Genomic DNA, 22,560 nt, shown 5'->3' with positions numbered 1-22,560 from the left:
GTGCCAACGCCCCCCTCCCCCCCACGTGACCCAAAAGGGCTTTGAACGCGTCAGCTGGGAGGCCGGGGGAGGGGAGGGAATGTAGCGGGAAGACTGGGCCCCGCCCCACGCTCCTGCAAGCCCCACCCCCGTCGCTTCTGGTTCCACGCCCCCCGCCGGCGCTCCGGCACGCGCCGGGCTTCAAGTGCGCACTAGCCGGGCGAGAGGAAGTGACGCAAGTGCCGTGCGTCGCCAGGATGGCCGGGCCATGGCGGCGGGCACAGGCTACGTGCGGCTGTGGGGCGCGGCGCGGTGTTGGGCGCTGCGGCGGCCGTTGCTGGCCGCCGCCGGGGGGCGGGTTCCAACTGCGGCCGGAGCGTGGTTGCCCAGAGGCCGGCGGGCCTGCGACGCCTCGCCTCCCTGGGCGCTGTGGGGCCGAGGCCCTGCGGCCGCGAGCCAGTGGCGGGGACTTTGGGAGGCGAACAGCCGCGGCGGCGGTGGCGCATTCTCCGGCGGCGAGGATGCCCCCGAGGGCGGTGCCGAGGATGGGGCCGCGGGCGCGGGGAGCAGCTCGGGAGGCGGAGAAGGCCCCATCATAACGGCGCTGACGCCCATGACGATTCCGGACGTGTTCCCGCACTTGCCGCTCATCGCCGTCACCCGCAACCCGGTGTTCCCGCGCTTCATCAAGATTATCGAGGTAATGAGCGCCCCCGTCTTGACCTCCATTTCCCCACCTCTGCAAGCAGCGGGTTGGACCGAGGGATCTTTTAGCAGCACGTTCATGCCTCACAACTTTTCCCACGCATGAAGCTTCTTAAAAGTTGGAATTCGTGTCCTTGTCTTCTCATTAGTTTGGTGAGTTGGAGCCAGATTCCTCTCCCTTTCAGATTGAGTTTAGGATTGCCCAGTTAGAGTCCCACCCAGTCGTAGAAATCCGATGCTGGGAAAGACCGGAACTGTTCTGCGCGTTTGGGTAAATGTTTTGTAACACTCTCAGCTGGGAGGGGGGGTGGTGGTTGCCACCTAGCTAGGAGCCTCTTTGGGATCAGGATTCATTCCTTTCCTAAACATTTCTTGACTACTTACCACATGCCAGGTGAGGTTTTTAGGGATACAGCAGTGAATAAGACTGATAAAAATTCCTGCCTTTGGAGGTTATCCCACTAGAATGTGGGATACAAAAGGCAATAAATCAGGTGAGTAAATAAGTTGTATGTCGGAAGGTAATACATATCATAGGGATAACAGAGTCAGGAATAGAGTACAGGAGATTTAGGGGGAAGGATGCTCTCAGAGGAGCGCAGCCTTGGTTTATTCGTTTAGTAGAGAGTTCTTCAGCTCCTGCCGCGTAGCCGGCACTGAGGATACAGTAACAAACAAGTCAAATGCAGTTCCTGTACCTAAGGAACTTGTGTTCTGATGGAAGAGACAGCAAGCAAGATCATTTCAGACTAAGAGCCATGGGGGGTGGGGAAGGTGGACCTGGGTGATGTAATCGAAAGCAACACGAGTGAAAGGGACTTGAGGTTTTAGAATACAAAGGACCCGAATGCCTTCTTTCTTCTCTTTTTTTTCTTTTAATGACGTGGAGATTAGAGTCTGTGGTGGAAAATGGTTATCTGTTAACTGTCCGAGCAAGGTCACGTAATGAGTCAGCCTCTGCGTTCATCTCCAACCTTTCCCTACACTCTAGTCTCTGCTAAACAAATCGCAGGACCGAAGGAGCCCCTGCCACCTCCTCTGAGGTGTCTGAGCAGCTATTCCGAGGGCCTTCTTTGGTTTCGAGTAGTGGTTACTTGCAGACCCCAGAGCCTGTGGATTCATATCCTGGCTCCACCATCCAAGCTCCTTCACCTTCAGAAAGCTGTTCCTCTGGGCCTCCATTTTCTCATCTGCAAAATGGGCATCATAATTGTACCTCAATTCTCAGAGCTCATGGGGGAGGGGAGTTCACCTTTGTCAGGGCTATAGCCTTCTATCTCAGAAGCTGGTGCTACTGTTTCCTGTATGGTATTCTTCTGACCTCTCAGAAGTTTGCCCTGGGGGCCTTTCTCCTGTCCTCAACCCCAGCCGACCTCTGGGGCCAGGAGTGTTCACCACGTAGGGTCCCCTCGGCCCTGCAAAGTGGCAAATGCCTCTTGTCCCCAGAGGTAGGATTCTGCCAAGAGATTCTGTTTGCCCCGCCCCGGAGTTAGCCAGGAGGGTTAAATGAATTGCTGTGGAAAGCCTGAGACTGGCACAGGGTATGCCCTGTATTTCTGTCGTCGTTACCTGGTCAGTGATGGGACAGGGGCTGAAATGCAGCAGCTATTAGCAGAGGGCAAACTGGAGAAACTTCCATGGGACCGAGTTGGCAAAGCTCCATCTACTCGTGTTTTTGTGGTTGACACTGTATGTGGCTAATTTGCCCCAGTTGTGTGTCCCCTCAGTATAGATCGGTGGCTCTTAAGTGTTGGTGGGCCATGTACCCCTCCTGGCTGTCCTGGACCTTTTCCCTGGGAAAGGTGCATCTGTGAGGTGAGGAATTCCTGAACCATAAGAGACCCTGTTAAGGGATGAGTTAAAGCCCTGTTCTCAAAGTGTGGTGCCTAGACCGGCCACATGAGCATCACCTGAGAGCTTGTTTGAAGTGCAGATCGTCAGGCCTACTCCAGGCCTCCTCAAGAAACTTCAGGGCTGGGGCTCAGCCGTCTGTCTTAACAAGTCCTCCAGGGAATTCCAGTGCAGGCTGAAGTTTGAGGGCCCTTAAGTGTCATTGTAATCCGGTGTGTGACTTAATGTCTGCTGGATGGAAATCAGTTGAGCCTTACAGATGTCTGTGCTCCTGCCCATCAGATGTTTCCTAGAAGACGTGAGCCCTCTCCCTGCCATTGAAATGACATCAAGATACTGTCTTGTCATTCTGGAGCTTTCAGTCGTTGATGAAAAGGGTACAGATGGGATTGGGAAATCCTTTTAGTGAAAATTGGAGGAAGTTACCAGCCTGTGGGATGGGCCACGTTTGAATTATGCGCGTTCAGTGTTGATTTTCTGTCATTGATAAAATCATAATAGTCTAGACATTTTACCTCTGAAACAACTCTTGAAATGGGATGTTAAATCACTTTCTTGGTTCTCGCCATTGGGTTACTCTGACTTTTCTTTAGAAAGCAGCGGAAACCACTGAGGAATACAGCCCTGCCAATCTGTCCCACGCCTTTGTGTGTTTGGTTTTTAGCATATCCCCGAGAATGATAGAGAAAACGCTAGAGCTGCTGTCAAAATGTCAGCTAGGAAACCTGCATTTCACTTTGGGGTCATTGTCATGCTAGGTTAAAAATAAGAAGTTGGTTGAGCTGCTAAGAAGGAAGGTCCGTCTTGCCCAGCCGTATGCCGGCGTCTTTCTAAAGAGAGATGACAAGTAAGTGTAACTTTTCCTTCACTCCTTCGTTGAAGTTGCCCTGGAGTGTAGCTCACCACAAATCCTGCTCCCTAGAGTAGCCGGACCTCTGACCTTTGACCTGCCGAGCATAAGGCTGAGAGCCAAGCATACTGTTTAGTCTAGGCTGAAGACTTGGCCTCGTGCGTTGTCAAGATGCGAGGCGGGGAGGGGGAGTGGATTTTAACCTCCAGGACCCTAAGTGTTAGAGACACCCGCGAGGCCGCTTCAGCGCAGGGCTAGGTGGGCAGATACCTTGACTCTCGGTGGCAGTCCGCTCCACTTCTGAGTTAGAAGGTACATTCGAAGTCTCGGTAGTGGGAGGTGTGCAATGGAATCCGTTCTGTCCGGGCCTGCCCTTCCAGCCGACCTGGCCAGGAGCTGCTCACCTGTGTTCGTCGGCAGCCGCCCTCGGTGAGCAGGCGCCCTGCTGGGCCCTGAGCACCTGTGGGAGCGAGGCGGTTGCTCTCCATTTTCAGTTGCGGCTGGTAGGGGTGCTTCTCTTCTCTTCCTCCTCCCTCTCAGTCCGAGGCAGCCTGCCGAGAATCACAGGGCCCGTGCCGACGCTCCTTTGTGTCCCTGTCCCTTAGCAACGAGTCGGACGTGGTCGAGAGCCTGGATGAAGTCTACCACACGGGGACGTTTGTCCAGATCCACGAGATGCAGGACCTCGGGGACAAGCTGCGCATGATCGTCATGGGACACAGAAGGTGCGGGGCCCCAAGTGCGTGTGATGGGGCGGGAAGAGAGGCCCCGAGTGCCCCCAGGTGCCAGCACGGACCACCCTTCTTGCTCAGCCCTGTCGCCTTGCCACGGCAGGGACTGGGCCAAAGCTTGCCACGGCAGGTGGCCGAGATGGATCACTTCTGGATCCCTCCCTCCTCGGAGTCCCCTTGTTGGAGTGGCAGCGTGGGTGATCAGTGACAACCTGTATCTTTCACGCACGTTATTCACAAAAGCATCCCGGGTACAGACAGCGAGTTGTCTGGGTGCGTCTGGGTGTTAGATGTTCCCAGTTGGGGATACTTCTCCTCCGGTGCCCTGTCTGCGTCAGCCAGCAGGTCCTGCTGGATATCCAGCCTAGCACTGTCGTATTTCACTCGAGCAGACACCTTTCCTTCTCGGGCGGTGTGGTTTCCACCTCCACTCTGCTGAAGGGCCGCTCACAGCAGTGAGCCCAGCTTAAATCCTTGTTCGGCCACAGCTGATTGTGAAAAATGTGCCAGCTTGGCTGGGTGGACGCTGTCCGGTTTTCACAGGTGCGCCAAGGAGCATCGGTCCTCAAGGTGCTCGTCAGGAGCGTCACGGTCACGTCCACGTGGGAAACACTTCTGAGTCCTGAGCCATTACGTAGTAAATGTTGAAAATAGCCCCTCATCGAAGGTGCTCGGCCTTTGTCGAAGCGAGAGTTCCCGGTTCTTTTCTCTCCCAGAGCCTTGTCTGGGGTCAGCAAGGCAGCACCCCAGAACACACTCGGGGAAGCGGGGTGCTCCACGCGCCGATTCTGTGAAAGGTCCCAGTGGCATCCCCACCGCGCAGAGCCCCACACCCGTTTTCATCTGCTCACGTTAGAGGCTGTTTTCGGGAAAGTGGCTGCTGCTGTCTCCTGGGGGGATTCGTGGGGGGAGGGGAGGGAATGCAACCAAAATGAATAAAAACTGGGGTGGCTGCTGAGTGCCGTCCTTGCCTACGAGACGCCTTATGGAGTGGGTCCCGCGGGCTCCAGAGGCAGCTCTGTGCACTTGCTGATGTCAGCCGGGGGTGGGGTCCGCGCCCCGCCAGCTCCCAGGCCCGCCCTCTGGGGAAGGTGGCGTGGGTGACAGGAGAGGGCCCAGAGGTGGAACGGCACGTTTGCATTCAATGTGTCACTCGACCCCTGGGGCCTGGTGTCTGCTGGGCACCTGGGTGTGGGCAGAAAGAGGCCAACACCCCCTTCTCCCCAGCGGGGAGGGCATGAGCATCCAAACAGGTCACGGGCTGAGTTCTGATGGTGGTGGGTGCTTTTGGAGGGAAGCGAAGACAGGGTGACGGTAGGCAGGCACAGATGGGGGACAGACCACACGTGGTGTGGTCAGGGAGGGCTTCGGCGGAGGTGCCCTCGAATCGAGGCCCGAACCGCACGAAGGAGCACCGTACGGTGAGCTTGGGGCCGAGGGAGGGCAGGCGGAGTCCCAGAGGTCCTGCTTGGTTGAGCTGACGGCTTGAGGTGGGCCCCAGAGCCGGTCACCGCTGGCTCGCCCGTCACATGTTCGTGGAGGACAGCAGGGTGTTGGCGTGTGCACGGATTGGGCGGGTCAGCTGGAGGCCCGCGGTGTCAGGGGTGGGGGGGCGCCGTGCCGGTCTTGGGGTTCTGAGACACCGGCTTGGTCCCCAGCTTGGCCCTGTAGCCACCCCGGCAGCTTCACCCCGGCCTCGTTTCTGTCTGCAGGATTCACATCAGCAGACAGCTGGAGGTGGAGCCGGAGGAGGCCGAGGCCGAAAACAAGCAGAAGCCCCGCAGGAAGCCGAAACGCAGCAAGAAGGAGGCGGAGGAGGGCCTGAGCTCCGGGCACCCGACGGAGGTGATGGTGGAGCCCGCCTCGGCTCCCCCCGGCGAGGTGCTCATGGTGGAGGTGGAGAATGTCGTCCACGAGGACTTCCAGGTCACGGAAGAAGTGAAGGTACGGCGGGCAGCTGCCCAGGGAGCTCCCCTGGGCGGGGTGGGTGTTCGTCGACGCTCCAGCCTGTCGCGGCCGTCGGGTTCTTGCGGGATGCAAAACTACTCCCCCCGCAGAAGTCCTAGGAAGGACTGGCATCCAGAAGGCAAAGGAGATGCGCTGGGGCCCTCAGCTGCTCATGAAGGGGGCAGGACTTGAACCCGGGGCCGGCCCCAGCCGTGTCTGCTGCACAGGAGCCCTCAGCCTTGCTTTCTGTACTGGCTCCTTCCCCTGAAGCCTGGGGTGCTGGGGAGGGAAGCAGGGCCCACCCGCCATTTCCCGTGGCTTCAAGACGGGAGAGCAGCAGCCTTCTGGCCACCTTGACCCCTGGCACAGGCCTGCCAACAGCGAGCCAGCTGTCCGGGTGGCAGAACGTGTCCTTCCACCTGTTCTGGCGTGTTAGAGGCAGGGTGACCCCCGCCAGTGGGTGGGGACGAACAAGAAAAGCTTACATGCGCATGGTCTCCCCAAGAACACACCGTGCGCAGCCGACGGCCTCGGTCTGAGCCTGCAGCGCGGTGTTGAACAGAGTTTTGGGGGGACCTCTGGCCTTGGTGGGAAGGGTCCTGCGGTCTGTTGGTGACGCCTGCCCCCAGTACCGGGAGGGGCTGCATTTGCTCTTGTCACACCCACGAGCCACACGGGGGCCCTCGGAGCAGTGTTGTCCCGTCCTGGAGAGCTCCCCGTGGTGGTGCAAATGTTCTCTGGCTCCACGCTATTAGCCCCGTGGTTGGAGGGAAATATCCAGTCCCGTCTGGCGCTAATTTATTTGAGTGCGAGTGGCTCCCGCCGCTTGCTAGACTGACAGCACAGCTCCGAGTTTCCTACAAGGGTCGTGTGATGGGACAGAGACGGGGCCAAAGTCAAAGATGCTGCGGGGGACAGATCAGGGAGACTTGACGGGGCTGCAGGCACCGTAGGCCTCTAGCTGCCTTCTGCAGGTCCTTTCTGGAAGGTCAGCTTCCTAGGGGCCACGTGCTTGTGGTGAAGGGACGCGGCCGCTCTCGGTGCCCACCGGTGCCTTCGCTGGGGTGTGGCGTGCTGGGAACCATGCCTTCTGGAGATCATGAGGTTCTGGGCGTTATACCTTAGACTGTTCCATCGTGTCCACCGCAGGGGGGATCCTCTGCCTCGGGGAGCCTGGGGCAAGGTGCTGGGAGGGGGCAGGCTGGGAGCCCTGGTGAATCACAGGCACGTCCCCAGACAGAAGTCAGACCAGGATGTGCTGAGGTTGAGAAGTGGGATCGTGCTTGAAGTAAGGGAATAAAGAAGCCCCCACCCCTCTTTTTCCCTCAAAACGGCTCGTCCTGAGGTCAGGATTCGGCGTGCTGTGAGGAGATAGGTGTTGGTTTTCGTTTCTCCTGCCCGGGTCCTGAGTCCCTGGGACTTGGATTCGGGCTGTGCGCCTGGGCACCTGAGGCCATCCTTGGCCTGGGCCACAGCCCCTGCTGGCCCCAGGACTGACGGCAGCCCCCCCCCCCCCCCCCCCCGCGTTTGCCAGGCCCTGACCGCCGAGATTGTGAAGACCATCCGGGACATCATTGCCTTGAACCCGCTCTACAGGTTGGTCTCCGACCCCCCTCTGCTGTCCGAGTGTATGGCCGACTGTCCCCCCATCCCTGGGGCCGGGCTGGGGTCGCCTGCCTCTTTGTGCCGCTGGGCTGGCCGGGAAGCTTTCTCAGAGCGTCGTCCTGACAGAGAACCTTGCTGGCGCGGGGGTTCGTGGCACAGGGCCTGGCCCTGCGTGAGGAGATCCTGCTTCCCCTGCGGCAAGGGGGCCCTGGTGGGGGGAGGGGGGTGGCCTACCCAGTCCGGGGTCTTTGCCTCCTTTGTGCTGACGAGGGCTTGGATTTGGTCGGAAGCCTTTTTGTCATCAGCTGCGGCTGGAGAGAATCTCATGGCGGGCCGGCGGGGGGTGGGGGAGGGGGTGCACCACACGGCTGCTGGAGGGGCTCGTGTCTGGGTCTGGGCACGGGGACGTTAGTCTCTCGGCTCTGGGACGGGTGGCCTCGCTCGCCCTGCCGCCCGGCTCTCAGCATCCCAGGGCCTTGCCCCGTGCTGCCGGGGAGAGGGGATGCGGGCCACCGGCTGCAGCGGTCCCCGCGGGGCCTCTGTCCCCTCCAGAGAGTCTGTGCTGCAGATGATGCAGGCGGGCCAGAGGGTGGTGGACAACCCTATCTACCTGAGCGACATGGGGGCCGCGCTGACCGGAGCCGAGTCGCACGAGCTGCAGGACGTCCTGGAGGAGACCAATGTGAGTGCACCCTGGTCCCCCGGGCCCGGCTGCTTGTCTGCGGCTCCGCTTTCCGATTTCACGTCCCCTCTGCACGGGTCCCTGTTCTCTCGTGGCTGCTTGGCGGTGCCTTGTGTTCACCGGGTGGCGTGCTCGGCTCGCCGCCAGTCTTGGGCCGCTACAAACGTTCTGGACCACAGCTTGCGGGCCTGCAGTTTACCTGTAGGAGGTGTTCGCGGAACTGGGCACGTTAGGTCCGAGGGCGCGCGCCTCCGGTGGGTACGGCGTGGCCAGGTGGGTCTGCCCTGTGAGCGCCCCGTCTGCGAGGTGCCTGCCCCCCCACCCTCAGCAGGCACAGAGGCGGCTTCTGACCGTCGCCCGCGTCTTCCCTTTCTCGGCAGATCCCCAAGCGGCTGTATAAGGCCCTCTCCCTCCTCAAGAAGGAGTTTGAGCTGAGCAAGCTGCAGCAGCGCCTGGGGCGCGAGGTGAGCCCGGGCTGCCGACTCGCCTCTGCCGGGAGGGTGGCGACGTGCAGGGTGGCGGCGTGCGGGGCGGCCGCCGGTTCGGGAGGCTCTGCGCGCCAAACCCTGAGGCCGGTCCTGGCAGCTGAGCCCGGATCCTGTGGTCTCGGGACGTCCCCCGTCGGGACAGAGTCCCGCGGAGGTGCTGGGAATGGGGAACCGGCCCGGGAGAGGTTGAAAATCGGTTTCCCCACGACTCTGCGTTTCGCAGCCCACCTTCCCGATTGCGGGCGAATCTGTGGGCTGCCTGGATTTTCAGTTGCTCACCATTCGCAGTTGAGTGACTTTTTTCACTCAGCTTTATTTGAGAAAAACCTTCCACGTCACATCTGTAACTGCGAAATTTTTTAACCCTTAGTTATCAGCACGAGGTAATTCTTTTTTACATATACGCTTATTTAAGCAGTCTCTACCCCCCAGGGTGGGTCTTGAGCTCATGACCCTGAGATCAAGAGTTGCATGCTCTTCTGACTAAGCGCACCAGGCACCCCATGAGGCAGTTGGGTTTTTTTTTTTTTTTTAATGTTTTTTACTTACTTTCGAGAGAGAGAACGAGCACGAGTAGGGAAGGGTCAGAGAGAGAGACACGGAATCAGAAGCAGGCTCCAGGCTCTGAGCTGTCAGCACAGAGCCCGACCTGGGGCTCGAATCCATGAACTGCAAGATCATGACCTGAGCCGAAGTCGGCCACTTCACCGACGGCATCCCCTGGACGCTGCCCCTGCCCCCCACGAGGCAGTTCTTAACGCACCCCCAACGGGACGCAGGGGTGGGGGCTGTAGGCGGCACTGGGGCCCGGCCCGGCCTCCGAGCCCTCGCCTGCTGCCCTGTCCGTCCAGAGGAGCTCCGTGCCCGTGGGAGGTGCGCTGGGGTCACGGTCGGGATCAAAGAGCAAATCGCTTGCTCATCCGGCACCGAGAGTTTATTTTGGGGCCCCACTCAGGGAGACTAGGTTCAAGGTGGGGGGAGCTGGAGGCGGCCTCGTGGACTCTCCTCCTCCCGTGTCCTGAGGAAGCAGCGGCCCCGCCCCGGCCCGCGTGGGTCTGCAGACCCGCCCGTGTTCCCTCCCGTGCGCTGTGTGCGCTGTGACCGTAGCCTCTGGGCCCTGCAGGTGGAAGAGAAGATCAAGCAGACGCACCGCAAATACCTCCTGCAAGAGCAGCTGAAGATCATCAAGAAGGAGCTGGGCCTGGAGAAGGAGGACAAGGACGCCATCGAGGAGAAGTTCCGCGAGCGGCTGAAGGAGCTCGTGGTCCCCAAGCACGTCATGGACGTGGTGGACGAGGAGCTTAGCAAGCTGGGCCTGCTGGACAACCACTCCTCCGAGTTCAAGTGAGCACCCTGGGGGCTGTGCTCAACGTGACCTCCGCCCTCAGGGGCGGCCCCTTCTCGCTCTTCCGCCCAGACCCAGAAGCTGGGAGGTCGGGTCCCTTGGGCGCACTCTGGCTACGGTGGGCACCTGAGAAGCACTTGACGTATGACGGCCCTGTCTTGGTGCCCCTGGGCAGAACAGACTTCTTTGTCACTCCGTCTCCCAGCTGGAGAATTTGAGGTTCAGAGAAGTCAAGTCAGCGAGCGGGGCCTCTGAGCTGGTAGACGGGGACGGGAATTTGAACCCTGGGGTGTCGGCCCAAAGCGGTGCTTGCTTGTGGCCCCTCTGGCATTTCTCCGAGGGCATGGAGGTCCGCGCGTCTTCCTGGGGGCTCGGCCTTGTCCGGTGGGCACACGGCTCCCAGCCTGGGGGTCTCTCATGGCCGCGCTGACCTGCCACCGGCCGGGCCCATTTCCCACTTGCTCTGGGTGAGGTTGTCTCGCGTTTACCGCTGCCGCCTCCGCGGTACAGGCTTCTGACCAGTCCCCGTGCGCGCCACGTCTGGCTCGGGAAACGGGCCGAGCGCTTGTCCTGGGAACTGTGCCGGGGCCCACAGTGTGGCCTCTGCCAGGACGGCCTTCCCCAGGGGGTCGGCGGCCCTTCCGGCTGAGGTGCTCGGTGTGGTCCATGCAGCGGGTTCCGCAGGCGCTGGCGATGTGGATTTGCCACGCTCACCGGCCCCGGTCTGTCCCATGGCAGCGTCACTCGGAACTACTTGGACTGGCTGACGTCCATCCCATGGGGCAAGCATAGCGATGAGAATCTGGACTTGGCCCGGGCCCAGGCGGTGCTGGAGGAGGACCACTACGGGATGGAAGATGTGAAGAAGCGCATCCTGGTGAGGCCCCCGCACCTCCCCCCCCCCCCGCTGCTTCCCAGGCCACCCCCCCCCCCCGCCCCATCCTGGTAACGCCCCCCTGCACCCCCCTGCCTCCCAGACCACCCCCCCTCACCCCCATCCCGGTGAGGAAGGAGAGGTGGAGGGCTCCAGCTAGAGGTGGCAAGGGCAGTCTGGGCCAGGCTCCCTGCTCCAGGGGCCTCTGGTTTCTGAGGGGGGCAAGAGTGCCCGAGATGACAGATGGACCTGGCCCCAGGGCCAGTAGGCTGTGGCTGGGGCAGAGAGAGGATCGGGACGGTCCAGGACGTGGGAGGAAGGGGACACACTAGCCGGGCCTGGTGCCGTGTCCCCCACGGTCGGTCCCTGCCCTCCCCGGGGCATGTGACCCTTCAGTCAGCTCGGCCCCTCTGGGATACGCCTTGTCCCTTCCGCGGCCCCCGGAACCCTGCAAGGCGGCGTGACGGTGGCGAGGCCCACGTCAGGTGGGGCCCCTTGCTCTGCAGAGAGGGCGGCGAGCCTCACGGGAGCCCACCTCTGCCCGCAGGAGTTCATTGCCGTCAGCCAGCTCCGAGGCTCCACCCAGGGCAAGATCCTCTGCTTCTACGGTCCGCCTGGCGTGGGCAAGACCAGCATCGCCCGCTCCATCGCCCGTGCCCTGAACCGCGAGTACTTCCGCTTCAGCGTCGGCGGCATGACCGACGTGGCCGAGATCAAAGGGCACAGGTAGGCCCGGCCTCTTGTCGGCCTTCGTTCCCCCGCCCCGGCTCTCTTCCTGTGTGTTAGAGGGGGCGTCAGCGGTGAGCGGGGCCCTGTGCTTGCGCTGCGGTAACGTGACCCAGTGCAGCCGCTCGAACGTGGGCTCAAAGCCTTCGCCTTCAGCACCGGGAGGGCGGACCACCCCCAGCGTTTGTTCGCCAGGTCGTGGACAGATACCCCGGTGGATCCAGCTCCCGTCCGCCCGCTCAGTGCCCCCAGTGCTGCGGCCAGAGTTCCGGGGCCGCGTGCTCAGCCCCAGGACCAGGGACTGTGGGCCAGGGTGAGGGGCGAGGTGGTCGTCCCGGCGAGGACGGGGCGGCACACCGGTGAGGTCTCGGCACGGCTCTTGGTTCTTTGCTCCCTCGCCGGGCCCAGGCAGCGGCTGCCATCCTGGGTCCGGGGTGTCAGAACTGCCTGGCCGTGTGCATGGCACCTTCCGTCAGGGCGGTCAGGATGTCGTGATCTCCCGGGGCCTCCCGCCACGCCAGCCCCTGCTGAGGGTGGTTCTCGGAGCAGTTTCTTTAGGGAGACGCAGGCGTAACAGGTGTACGAGTATCTCGGGAGCTCCGGGAGTTCAGAGAAGGCATCCGGAGTCTGGCAGGGCCCTGGGGGACGGGAGCGCATGAGGCCTTCACGGTGCTGGGCGAGGAGTCAGTGAGGGCCTGTGGTGCAAGGGCGCCCGGGAGGCGTGGGGCCTTTGGGTCTGCCCCAAAGGCAGAGGGGCGGCTGTGCCGGCTCTTGGCTCGGGGCTGGAGTCTGAGGCTGGGTGGGGGAGGGGGAGGCGGAGGCAGGCCCTGGTGGCCCCTTGGCCCCTGGTTCAGAAGGCCCAAGAGTGTGCACAAGGACCACTCACCCAGGCTGCGAAGGGGTCTTGGCTGAGGTTTCAAGTATAGGTCTACGAGTGGGGGTGAGTCACTGGGGGAAAGGGGCCCAGGAGGGCAGGCAGGTGTTCTCTATTGACGTCTGTCTGGGATCCCCAAACAAGGATGAGGAAGGGAACTTCTGCTGTCCTTTAGTAACAGCAGCAGAATTTTCTCTGTCCACAGCTCTCCAGGGCTCCCTCCTCCCTCGGGGGAAAAGCCCAGATCCACACTGAGGCCTGGAAGGCCTAGCACACCCTGCCCTGTTTGTTCCCTTCCCTCTCTCCCCCTCACTCACTCTACTCTGAAAGCCATATGGGCTTCCAGCACTCTGGGCCTGGTCCTGCCCCTGCCCCAGGACCTTTGCACAGGCTGTTTTCTTACCCAGAAAACTTCCTTCGAATACCCACACAGTTTGCCTCTTCACTTATTTTGCTTTGGGCATCTCCCCGAAGCATTCTTTATCCCTGTCTTAGAGTAGTGTGCCTCTGAGATGGCATTGCAGGACTCCCATCCTTTTGTTGTCTTTGTAGTGTGGATAAAGTTTCTCTACCTCGTGATTTCCTCCTCTACCTGGCCAACCATCTGTCTGCCCTGCCGGGCCTTAACCTCACAGACACAGGGCTCGTGTCTGCTTTATGCTCTGTGAGTGCCAGACACCCGCAGAGCTGGGACAGGATGGTCAAGAAACACCCGGCAAGCGCCAGCTGGGGCCAGGCCCTGGGCGCCGTGGCCCCGAGGCCTGGGAGGCCATGCTGCGCCTGCCATTGGGGAGGACCTGGGAGGGGGGACGTTTGCTGCCGGCACCTGGCTGCGCTTGACCTTCCCTGCTCTGTGAGGTGGGCACTGTGGGCTGGGTTTCACCATCTGGATAGGAGGTGCTGGCTGGGGGATGGCCCTGAGAGGGACCTGGTTTCAAGTCTGTGTCTGTGCCTCGAGTCGGGGGTGGGGGTGGGGGCGGGGGGCGGGGCGGCCTTCCCATTGCTGGGGCGAACAGGTGGTTGGGTGACCGTGCTCTGCCTCCACCGCGGCCCCTGGAGGGCACCTGGCTCGCCGAGGTCCTGTATGTGAGCTGGGCCCGCGGGTGCCGGCGTGACCAGCCCCAGGCCGGTGAGGTGCCATCCGTTCCTGCTGTGCCCTGCCCCCCAGGCGGACGTATGTGGGCGCCATGCCGGGAAAGATCATCCAGTGCCTGAAGAAGACCAAGACGGAGAACCCCTTGATCCTGATAGACGAGGTGCGCACGGACGAAGGGCGGGGCACGGGGCCGGGCTCAGAGCTGACAGGGCAGCGCGGCCTCCGTTCCCGGTGCCCTTCCCCAGACCTTGTCCCTCGGGCCTTCCTGGGCCAGAGCTCCGGGCAGTGCTGACCAGGTGGAGAGTGTCCCAGATCAAGCCTCGGGGGAACTCTTCCGCTTCCGCTCTGGGCCGGCCCCGTCCCTCCCCCTGGGCGCAGTCCGGTCCCACCTGGCGCCCTCCCACCAGTGGCGTCTGGTCAGGAGACACGGGGAGCCGGACAAGGGGCCGAAGCCGTCTGCTGTCCCTTCAGGTGGACAAGATCGGCCGGGGCTACCAGGGGGACCCCTCGTCAGCACTGCTGGAGCTGCTGGACCCTGAGCAGAATGCCAACTTCCTGGATCACTACCTGGACGTGCCCGTGGACTTGTCCAAGGTGTGCGTCCTGCAGGGGGCCTGGGCCCGGTGGGGGCGGCAGGTGCCAGGCAGGCGCCAATCCTCCAGTACCTCCCTGCCGCCTCCGCAGGTGCTGTTCATCTGCACGGCCAATGTCACGGAGACCATTCCAGAGCCGCTGAGGGACCGGATGGAGATGATCAACGTGTCTGGCTACGTGGCCCAGGAGAAGCTGGCCATCGCAGAGGTGAGGCCGGGACCCCTGCCCAGCCCTGGACCAAAGCGGCAGCCCCGCTAAGTGCCCGCCACCTAACCAGAGGGGGGCGGACAGCCCACAGTGGCCCTGCTCGGAGAGGGGGTGGCCGGGATCTGCCCGCCTGTGCAGTGAGGTATCGCCGAGAGCAAGGCGGGGCCTGCTGTGAACCGTGTAACGGCACAGCTCTGACGCCAACGTGGTATTTCCCTGCACCACCCCGTCTTCCGGTGGGGTGTCCGGTAACCCCCGTCAGATCCTGGTCCTGCCTGGGCTCGGGTCAGACCCCGCAGGGGAAGGGCTTGGTGCCTCGGACTGCCCACTTACATGCCAGTTGCACGTTCCAGTTCTTTCTTCTGGCCAGCTGGCTGTAAATCTGGAGTTCCCACGGCCTGCTCTTTGTGTTTGAGGATTTGCTAGGACAGCTCACAGAACCCTGGAGAGGTTTACTTAGGTACCGGGTTATTGGAAAGGGTACAGCCAGGGAACCGCCAAAAAGGATATATCGAGCCAAGTAGGGGGCAGGGGCTTCTGTGCCCTCCCTGGGTGCGCCACCCTCCCACACCACCCAGTGAGTCCGAATTCACCCGGCTCCCTTGTCTAGAGTGTTTACGGAGCCTGTTTTAGGTGCACCAAGTGAATCATTAGTCACTGGTGATGGACTCTACTCGCAGCCCCTCCCCTCTCCCTGGGGGTCAGGGGTGAGGCTGAAAGTCCCACCCCTCTATCCCCATGGTCGGGTCCTCTGGCCCTCAACAGGGGCCACCTCACTGGCACGAGCTCGGGTGTGGCGGAAAGGGGCTTATAGATCCCAACAGCTGTCTTCTCACCCGGTCACTCAAAACGGCAGGGTCTGGGAAGCTCTTATATCAGGACCTGGGGTCAAAGACCAAGGACAGACTTCTTTTAAAAATTTTTTAAGGTCTGTTTATTTTGAGAGACACAGAAGTGTGAGCAGGGGGAGGAGGGGCAGAGAGAGGGGGAGAGAATCCCAAGCAGGCTCCACACTGGCAGCGCAGAGCCCGACGTGGGGCTTGAACGCATAAACCGCCAGATCGTGACCCGAGCCGAAACCAGGAGTCGGACGCTTCACCGGCTGAGCCACCCGGGCGCCCCCAGATTTCTCCTCATACCCCACTGTCTCGGGCCCCAGAACAGGAATAAGAGAAAGACGGCCCGTGAGCACAGCTTTGGGGAGAACACGGTCTCTGGGGCTTTCAGGGCGCGGGGGACCCGTGCACCGTCTGGGGCTGTGTGCTCAGCTCTGTTAGCAAGCTCCCCCGTGAGCGTGCTGCTGCCTCGTCCCGCAGCGCATCTGTCCCCAGTGCGGGCTCTGGGCCCCTCGGAAGCCAGCTTCCGTGCCTGCACGCTTGCAGCCGTGGGTGCAACGCGTTTCCTAGGCCGAGGCGAGCCCAGGATCCGCGGCTCTGTGCGCTTCTTAGACGTTAGCAGTCTTCCGAGGCTGGAGACTGGATTCATACCCTTGGAGGATGTCGAGCAGAGCAGAGAGCCAGGTTTTCTTCCGGACGGGAGTCTCGGTTTCTGACCGCGTCTTCTTTGTGGAAAGGGGTTGAGCACGTTTCTCCCTGAGTCCATCAGAGCCGTCAGGGGCTGACCGTGGTCTCCTCTCCCCTGGGGTAGGAGGTGGGCAAGAGGAGCTCTTGGCTGAGGTGGTTACAGGGGTACTGGGGTCTCCGCCCGGCCAAGGAGGGGCAGCCTGGGGGCCTGGGCCGGGGCTGCTTTTGAACCTTTAAAATGACAAGAGGAACACGGACTCCCAGAGGCTTCTGGCCAACCCATGTCAGCAGATGTACTGACGTGTGTGGTTGTGTCCCCGTGTCTCCCCTCCTGTTCCTGCAGTTGGCGCTCAGGACTGTCCCATGACCGCTGGGTGGAGGGAGTTGGGCTGGGCTGTGGGTGACATGGGAGCCCCTCGACCTCCCCACTTCTGTCTGTGCTCGGGGTGGCGGCCGCTTGCCCTGACTCACAGGTCCTCAGTGTGTAAGTGGGCTGAGCCCAGGGATCAGGGAAACCTTCCTGGGGAAGTGGCATCTCAGATGACAGCTGGAGGAAGGGCAGGGCTGGGATCTGGGCAGAGACCCGGGAGCTTCCGGAGGCGGCAGGCTGGGCAGCTGCGGGCTCACGTGTGGGGTCCTGGCGCCTGCCGTGCTCTCCGCCCAGACTCCCCGCCTCCCTCCCTCCTAGGCTCGCTGGCTCCTTACCCTCAGGTCTCAGCTTTGAGGTCGCCTCCCAGGGCAGCTGTCCCCCAGCCACCCACTGGGGGCCCAGAGCTCCGTGCGGGCAGGCGCTGGGCCCACCTCTGTGATCTTTAGGCAGCCTGGGGTCTTGGGAAGGCTCAGGGGTAAGCGGGGCCCACGGGAGAGGCCCTGAGGCCCTGGGGGTCTTGACGACAGCGTCCCCCTCCCTGCCAGCGCTACCTGGTGCCTCAGGCCCGCGCCCTGTGTGGCCTGGATGAGAGCAAGGCCAAGCTGTCCCCAGAGGTGCTGACCCTCCTCATCAAGCAGTATTGCCGGGAGAGCGGCGTGCGCAACTTGCAGAAGCAGGTGGAGAAGGTGAGCCGGGCGGGCCGGCAGGGGTTGCGGGGGGGCGGGCTCTGCGGCCTGGCCAGGCAGGTGGAGAATCGTGAGGACCGGATGCCAACCCTGAGACACGTCCTGCGTGACCCCACTCACCGGGGTGCCTAGAGGAGTCCCGTCCACAGAGACAGTAGATAGTGGGCTCCAAGGGTGGGGTGAGGCAGGGGGAGGGGAGTCACCGTTTCATGGGGACAGTCTCCGTTTGGGGAGATGGAAAGTTTGGAGACGGTTGCACGACCGCGTGAATGCCCTTATGCCACGGAGCTGTAAACTTAAAAATGGCTGAAAGGTTCATTTTCTGTACTTTACCATGATGTTAAAGATTAAAGACCAGCAGGGTGGGGGCCGCACCCACCCTGCTGCCTCCCCCCCTGCCAGGTGTTACGGAAGTCTGCCTACAAGATTGTGAGTGGCGAGGCCGAGCTCGTGGAGGTGACGCCCGAGAACCTGCAGGACTTTGTGGGGAAGCCCGTGTTCACCGTGGAGCGCATGTATGACGTGACGCCCCCCGGCGTGGTCATGGGGCTGGCCTGGACTGCCATGGGTGAGCAGCCCGGGACGGTGGGGTGGGGGGTGGGGGGGTCCTGGAGAACTTCTCACACCGGTTCCTGTGCGGTCAGCTGGCGTCCCCCCAAGATACACTGGCATTGAAGGGAGTCCCAAGGGATCAGGGGCTGATCCAGGAGGAAAAAGATGCGGCCGCCAGGTGGCAATATCCTCGCACAAGCTTTATTCACATTGACGGGAGGCCCTCTCCCCTTGCTTGGGGAGCCCTGGAGATGGGGTCCCCGTGACCTTGCCCGGCCCAACAGGGAGGCTGGGGTGTGCGAGAGGCAGGCTCTGAACCGTGAATCAGTCTGCTTGTTTGGACCTCAGTTAAGCAGCCGCACCGGCCAAGTGGGCAAGAGGATCGGCGTCTGTCGGCCCTTAGGCCATAGGGCCGGTGCAGGTGCTGCATCCGATGAGCAGGCCTTGAGCAGGCCCTAGGCCGCGGAGAGCTAGCGAAGGGACAGTGTTAATGAAGGGGCATCCGCTAGGTGGCCCCACCGGTAGGGTCTGGGAAGCCACGGTCCCTAGAACCCGAGGCTCCCAGAGTTCACAGGCTCTGCGTGCTGGTCTCCCAGGAGGCTCTACGCTGTTTGTGGAGACCTCCCCTCGGCGGCCACGAGACAAGGACGGCAAGGGGGACAAGGACGGGAGCCTGGAGGTGACAGGCCAGCTGGGGGACGTGATGAAGGAGAGTGCTCGCATCGCCTACACCTTCGCCAGGGCCTTCCTGATGCAGCACGACCCGGCCAACGACTACCTGGTGACCTCCCACATCCACCTGCACGTGCCCGAGGTGAGGCTCCACCTCCCGCCTCTGGGGACAGCCCCACCGCCTGTGCCCCCGCCTTGTCCTGCCTGCCCACCCGCTGCCCGCATCTCCCCACCAGGGCGCCACCCCCAAGGACGGCCCAAGTGCCGGCTGCACCATCGTCACGGCGCTGCTCTCCCTCGCGACGGACCGGCCAGTTAGACCAAACCTGGCCATGACGGGCGAGGTCTCCCTCAGGGGCAAGATCCTGCCAGTGGGCGGCATCAAGGAGAAGACCATCGCGGTGAGCGTCCCCCCCGCCCACCCCCCGTTGCATTGCAGGTAGGATCTGCTACCCTCCGGCCTAAGCGCCCAGATGCACAGAAGGCAGGGGACACGGGCCTCTGGGGGGGGTGGAGGGGTCTGCTCCGACCAGACCCTCGGTCCGGGGCTTCCTGTGCCGGGACTCCCACTTCTCTGCAGGGACCCCTCCCTTCCCCACCTTGACCCTACCCCCCACCTGCCTAGAAGGCAGGGTGTCCACAGACGGGGACGGACAGCCATCTCAGGCAGGGGGCTTTGCGGAGGCTCTCCAGGCCTTTCCTCACTTGTGAGTGGAACGTGCACCGTGTCCCTGGATGGAGCTTGGGGACAGACGGGAACCATTGTCCTCCAAGGGCCTCATCAGGCTGAGGGGCCCTCCCAGTGAGCCAGGGCCCAGGAAAGGACAAGGGAGCAGGCCGGGATGTACACTGAGCCTAGAAGTGCTTAAATGCATGTTTCCGTAAGGCCCCCGTGCCAAACCGCTAAAGGTAAAGCAATGGTGACTGTGGATTAATCCAGAAAAGTGGGGCTCTGGGAGAGCAGATTCCTGGAACGGAGGCCAGTGATGTGGTTTGGGCTTTATAGTTTCTGATCTGTGAGCTAGCTCATGCAGTGCAGCCCGGCCGTCTGGGCCGAGCCCCATCCCACTGCCTGCCCTGACCTTCCGGCCGGCGGTCCCCTCCTTCCCAGGCAAAACGAGCGGGAGTGACCTGCATCGTCCTGCCAGCCGAGAACAAGAAGGACTTCTATGACCTGGCCGCCTTCATCACCGAGGGCCTGGAGGTCCACTTTGTGGAACACTACCGGGAGATCTTCAACATCGCCTTCCCCGAGGAGCAGGCGGAGGCCGTGGCGGTGGAGCGGTGACCGCAGCCCGGGCGCTGCTGGCACTCACGGGCCCCATCCAGGCCGAAAATGCACCAGGGCCGGGGACTCTGGGCAGCTGAGCCCCCAGGAGGCTCGGGAGCGGCTGGAGTCCAAGGACCTCAATTATGGCTTAATCACAGAGTCTGGCGTATATGAACTATTTAATTATGATTAAAACCCTTTCCAGTACCGGCTGGCTGCTTGTGTCTGTGCGCCACGTCACCACCGCACCCCTTCCCCCAGACCAATACAAGACCCCCAAGTTCCAAAAAGGCTTTATTACGTACAGAGGGGAGGGGCTCAGTCCTTCTTGGCTGCCGCTTTCCGCATGGCCGCCAGGACGTTGCTCAGCTCCTCTCTCTTCCTCTTGGCGCGGATGTGTGTCCCCACCTGCAGAGAAAAGAGACGGAGCGGTCAGTCTGGGCCCCAAGCCCCGGCCCTGCCGACAGTCCGCCTATCCCCGCCCCCCCACCTTTTTTTCAAAGCTATCATTAGGGGAAAACTGGGTTCTCAGATTTGAAACATTTTAAATATTTAGACACAGCGCAAGCAGGTAAGGGGCAGAGAGGTAGACACGATCCCAGCCAGGCTGCGAGCTGTCAGCACGTGGGGCTCCAATGCACCAACCAGGAGGTCATGACCTGAGCCAAAGCTGGAGGTTTTAACAGACTGAGTCACCGAGGCGACCGTGACATTTACTTATTTTGAGACAGGACAGTGCGAGTGGGAGAGAGAAGAGAGAGAATCCCAGGCAGGTTCCCTGCTCCCGGTGCAGAGCTCCATGTGGGGCTCGAACCCGTGGAGCCTGGAGATCACGGCCTGGGCCAAAACCAAGAGTCAACCCTTAACTGAATGAGCCACCCAGGCACCCCAACCACCTTCTTTTTCCACGTTTATTCTTGGGAGCACGCAAGCAGGGGAGGGGCAGAGAGGGGCTCGAGAGGAAGAGAGCGAGCGAGATCCCTCCAATCTGACACAGGCTCCGAGCTGTCAGCGCAGAGCCGGAGGTGTCGAGGAGCTTGCACCCCCTACCGCGAGATCACGACCCGAAGCCCCTGCTTAACCGACTGAGCCCCCCAAGCGCCCCATCCACCTACCCTTTTCTTGATGAACTTGAGCGCGCGCTTGTCCTTGGAGACTTTGAGCAGCTCCATGGCTCGCCGCTCGTAGGGGGCAAAGCCACACACCTCTCGGATCATGTCCCGCACGAACTTGGTGTGCTTGGTGAGGCGCTGGGGGTTGGGGGGGACGGCCGTCAGCGCGAGGCGCTCGGAGCCCACGCCACCCCGGGCGCTGAGCGCCACGACGGAAGCGTGACTCCTCCTCACCCGCACCCCCGAGTCCCAGCCTTCTCGACAGGGCCCTCCCGCCCGGCCTTGACCTAGGCTGTTGCCTGCGCCCGGAAACCTCTCCCAGGGGGCGCAGCTGGGCACCATGGAGTCGCAGCCTAACGACGGAGCCCTTAAGCCCGGTGCAGCGGAGATCACAAGCCTAACAGGGCCTCCGCTTTCCTTCCACATTCCAGCCTCGACCCCTCGACCCAGGCCCCGCGCGCCCGGCAAACACCCGCGCGGAGCGCATCCACCGCCCAGGTGGGCGCTCCTCACGCAGGCGATTCGCACGAGTCTCCACTCGCTGCTCGGGCGAGTCTCACACCCCCCACGCCGCCCACGAGTCCCCGCCTGCGCCCCACCACTGTCGCCGGGGCCCTACCCGCCTTCCCCCAAGAGGCTCCCCCCGACGCGCGCACCCGCACTCACCCCGCGGCGGCGGCTGTGCCTCGGCTTGCTCACGTTCTTGGTTACCTTGTGGCCCTTGTTGAGGCCCACGGCCATAGGGTAGCGCAGAGCCATGGCTGCAGACGCGGATGGGGAGGGGAAGAGATGAGTGCGGGCTCGGTCCCCGCCGCCCGGAACCCCGCGTCCCGGCTCCCCGGGGCTCGCTCGCCGCACCCAGGCGCAGCCCTGAGCCGCCCCGGGGCCCCGGAGGCCGGATGGCAACAGATCCCACACACCGAGCACCGGACTAACCTGCTGCTCCTCAATGGCTCCCGCGGCGGAAGGGCTGTAGGCCCGCGGAACTCTGGGATATCTAGCTTCCGCGGGTCGAGCGAGCCAGAGAGGCAGGAACGCCGCGCACTCCCCCTGGCGGCTGGAGGCCCTGCGGTCTCCATGAGCATGCGCGCTTCCACTAGCCGACCAGCACTAGCTTTGGCCGTGGGTGCGGTGACTCCCTTCGCCGGTGGGTTGAGAGTCCGAATCCTACTTTTGCAGGCTCCTGGCTGAAATCCCACCTTGGCCACTGGACCACTTGCTGACCCTGCGCCAGGAACTTTACCACCCGGCACCTGAATTTCTTCTTCATTTGTAAAAGGACAGTAATAGTACCTATTCCAAACTGTTTAAGATACAGTGGTACTTGGCACAAAATAAAACTTCCATAAACAGATTTTGGTTTCAATCTATATGATCCTAAATTCTTAGAACTGAAGACGTGGTATAGTGCCCCCTGATGGCACTTGATATAATTTGATGTAATTTTAGGTGGTTCGGGGACAGCAGGCAGGGTTGAAACAAAAAAAAAAAAATTTTTTTTTCCTGTTTACCTTTCACTTCTACTTATCCCCAAATGATGGTCCCAGTTTGGGGCTGATCTGTTTGGGGTTAACCCTTATAACCCTTGCTCATTCTAGAGCCCTGCATAGCCAACAGCTATTGTAACATTGTATTTGTTCTACAGTTTTTATTTGTATAGTTGCTTTTTCCTTATGCAAGTGCACTAATTTATCATTTTAGGGAGAGGAGGTGTCACGTTTTCACTGATATAAATATCAGTGATGTGCAGGTAGAGAATCCCAGCTCCTGCCACGGACGTCCAGCCTCTCTCTAAGCACCTTCCCTTACCTATGAAACGGG

At 61.7% G+C, this 22,560-nt stretch overlaps 2 protein-coding genes across 2 annotated transcripts; one reads left to right on the top strand and one right to left on the bottom strand.

The window, feature by feature from the left end:
• Window positions 1-216: 216 nt before the first annotated feature.
• Window positions 217-19,834, top strand: LONP1 (lon peptidase 1, mitochondrial). The gene is made up of 18 exons (XM_047835573.1): window positions 217-679; window positions 3,294-3,382; window positions 3,991-4,110; window positions 5,829-6,060; window positions 7,598-7,659; window positions 8,221-8,350; window positions 8,731-8,814; window positions 9,962-10,182; window positions 10,922-11,060; window positions 11,605-11,783; window positions 13,826-13,913; window positions 14,225-14,347; window positions 14,438-14,554; window positions 16,993-17,133; window positions 17,536-17,701; window positions 18,282-18,499; window positions 18,594-18,758; window positions 19,469-19,834. The coding sequence occupies exons 1-18, from the start codon at window positions 248-250 to the stop codon at window positions 19,643-19,645; spliced, it is 2,883 nt and encodes a 960-aa protein (XP_047691529.1). The 5' UTR covers window positions 217-247; the 3' UTR covers window positions 19,646-19,834.
• Window positions 19,835-19,904: 70 nt separating this feature from the next.
• On the bottom strand, window positions 19,905-21,803 carry RPL36 (ribosomal protein L36). Its single transcript, XM_047835643.1, has 4 exons — window positions 21,676-21,803; window positions 21,406-21,500; window positions 20,743-20,877; window positions 19,905-20,035 (listed from the first exon to the last, which is right to left on the bottom strand). Exons 2-4 carry the CDS (start codon window positions 21,496-21,498, stop codon window positions 19,946-19,948), a joined length of 318 nt encoding a protein of 105 aa, XP_047691599.1. The 5' UTR covers window positions 21,499-21,500; window positions 21,676-21,803; the 3' UTR covers window positions 19,905-19,945.
• Window positions 21,804-22,560: the final 757 nt, after the last annotated feature.

The sequence above is a fragment of the Prionailurus viverrinus genome, chromosome A2, assembly GCF_022837055.1.
Source record: "Prionailurus viverrinus isolate Anna chromosome A2, UM_Priviv_1.0, whole genome shotgun sequence".
NCBI classification, from domain to species: domain Eukaryota; kingdom Metazoa; phylum Chordata; class Mammalia; order Carnivora; family Felidae; genus Prionailurus; species Prionailurus viverrinus.
This window is presented reverse-complemented; position numbering and strand designations above follow the sequence as displayed.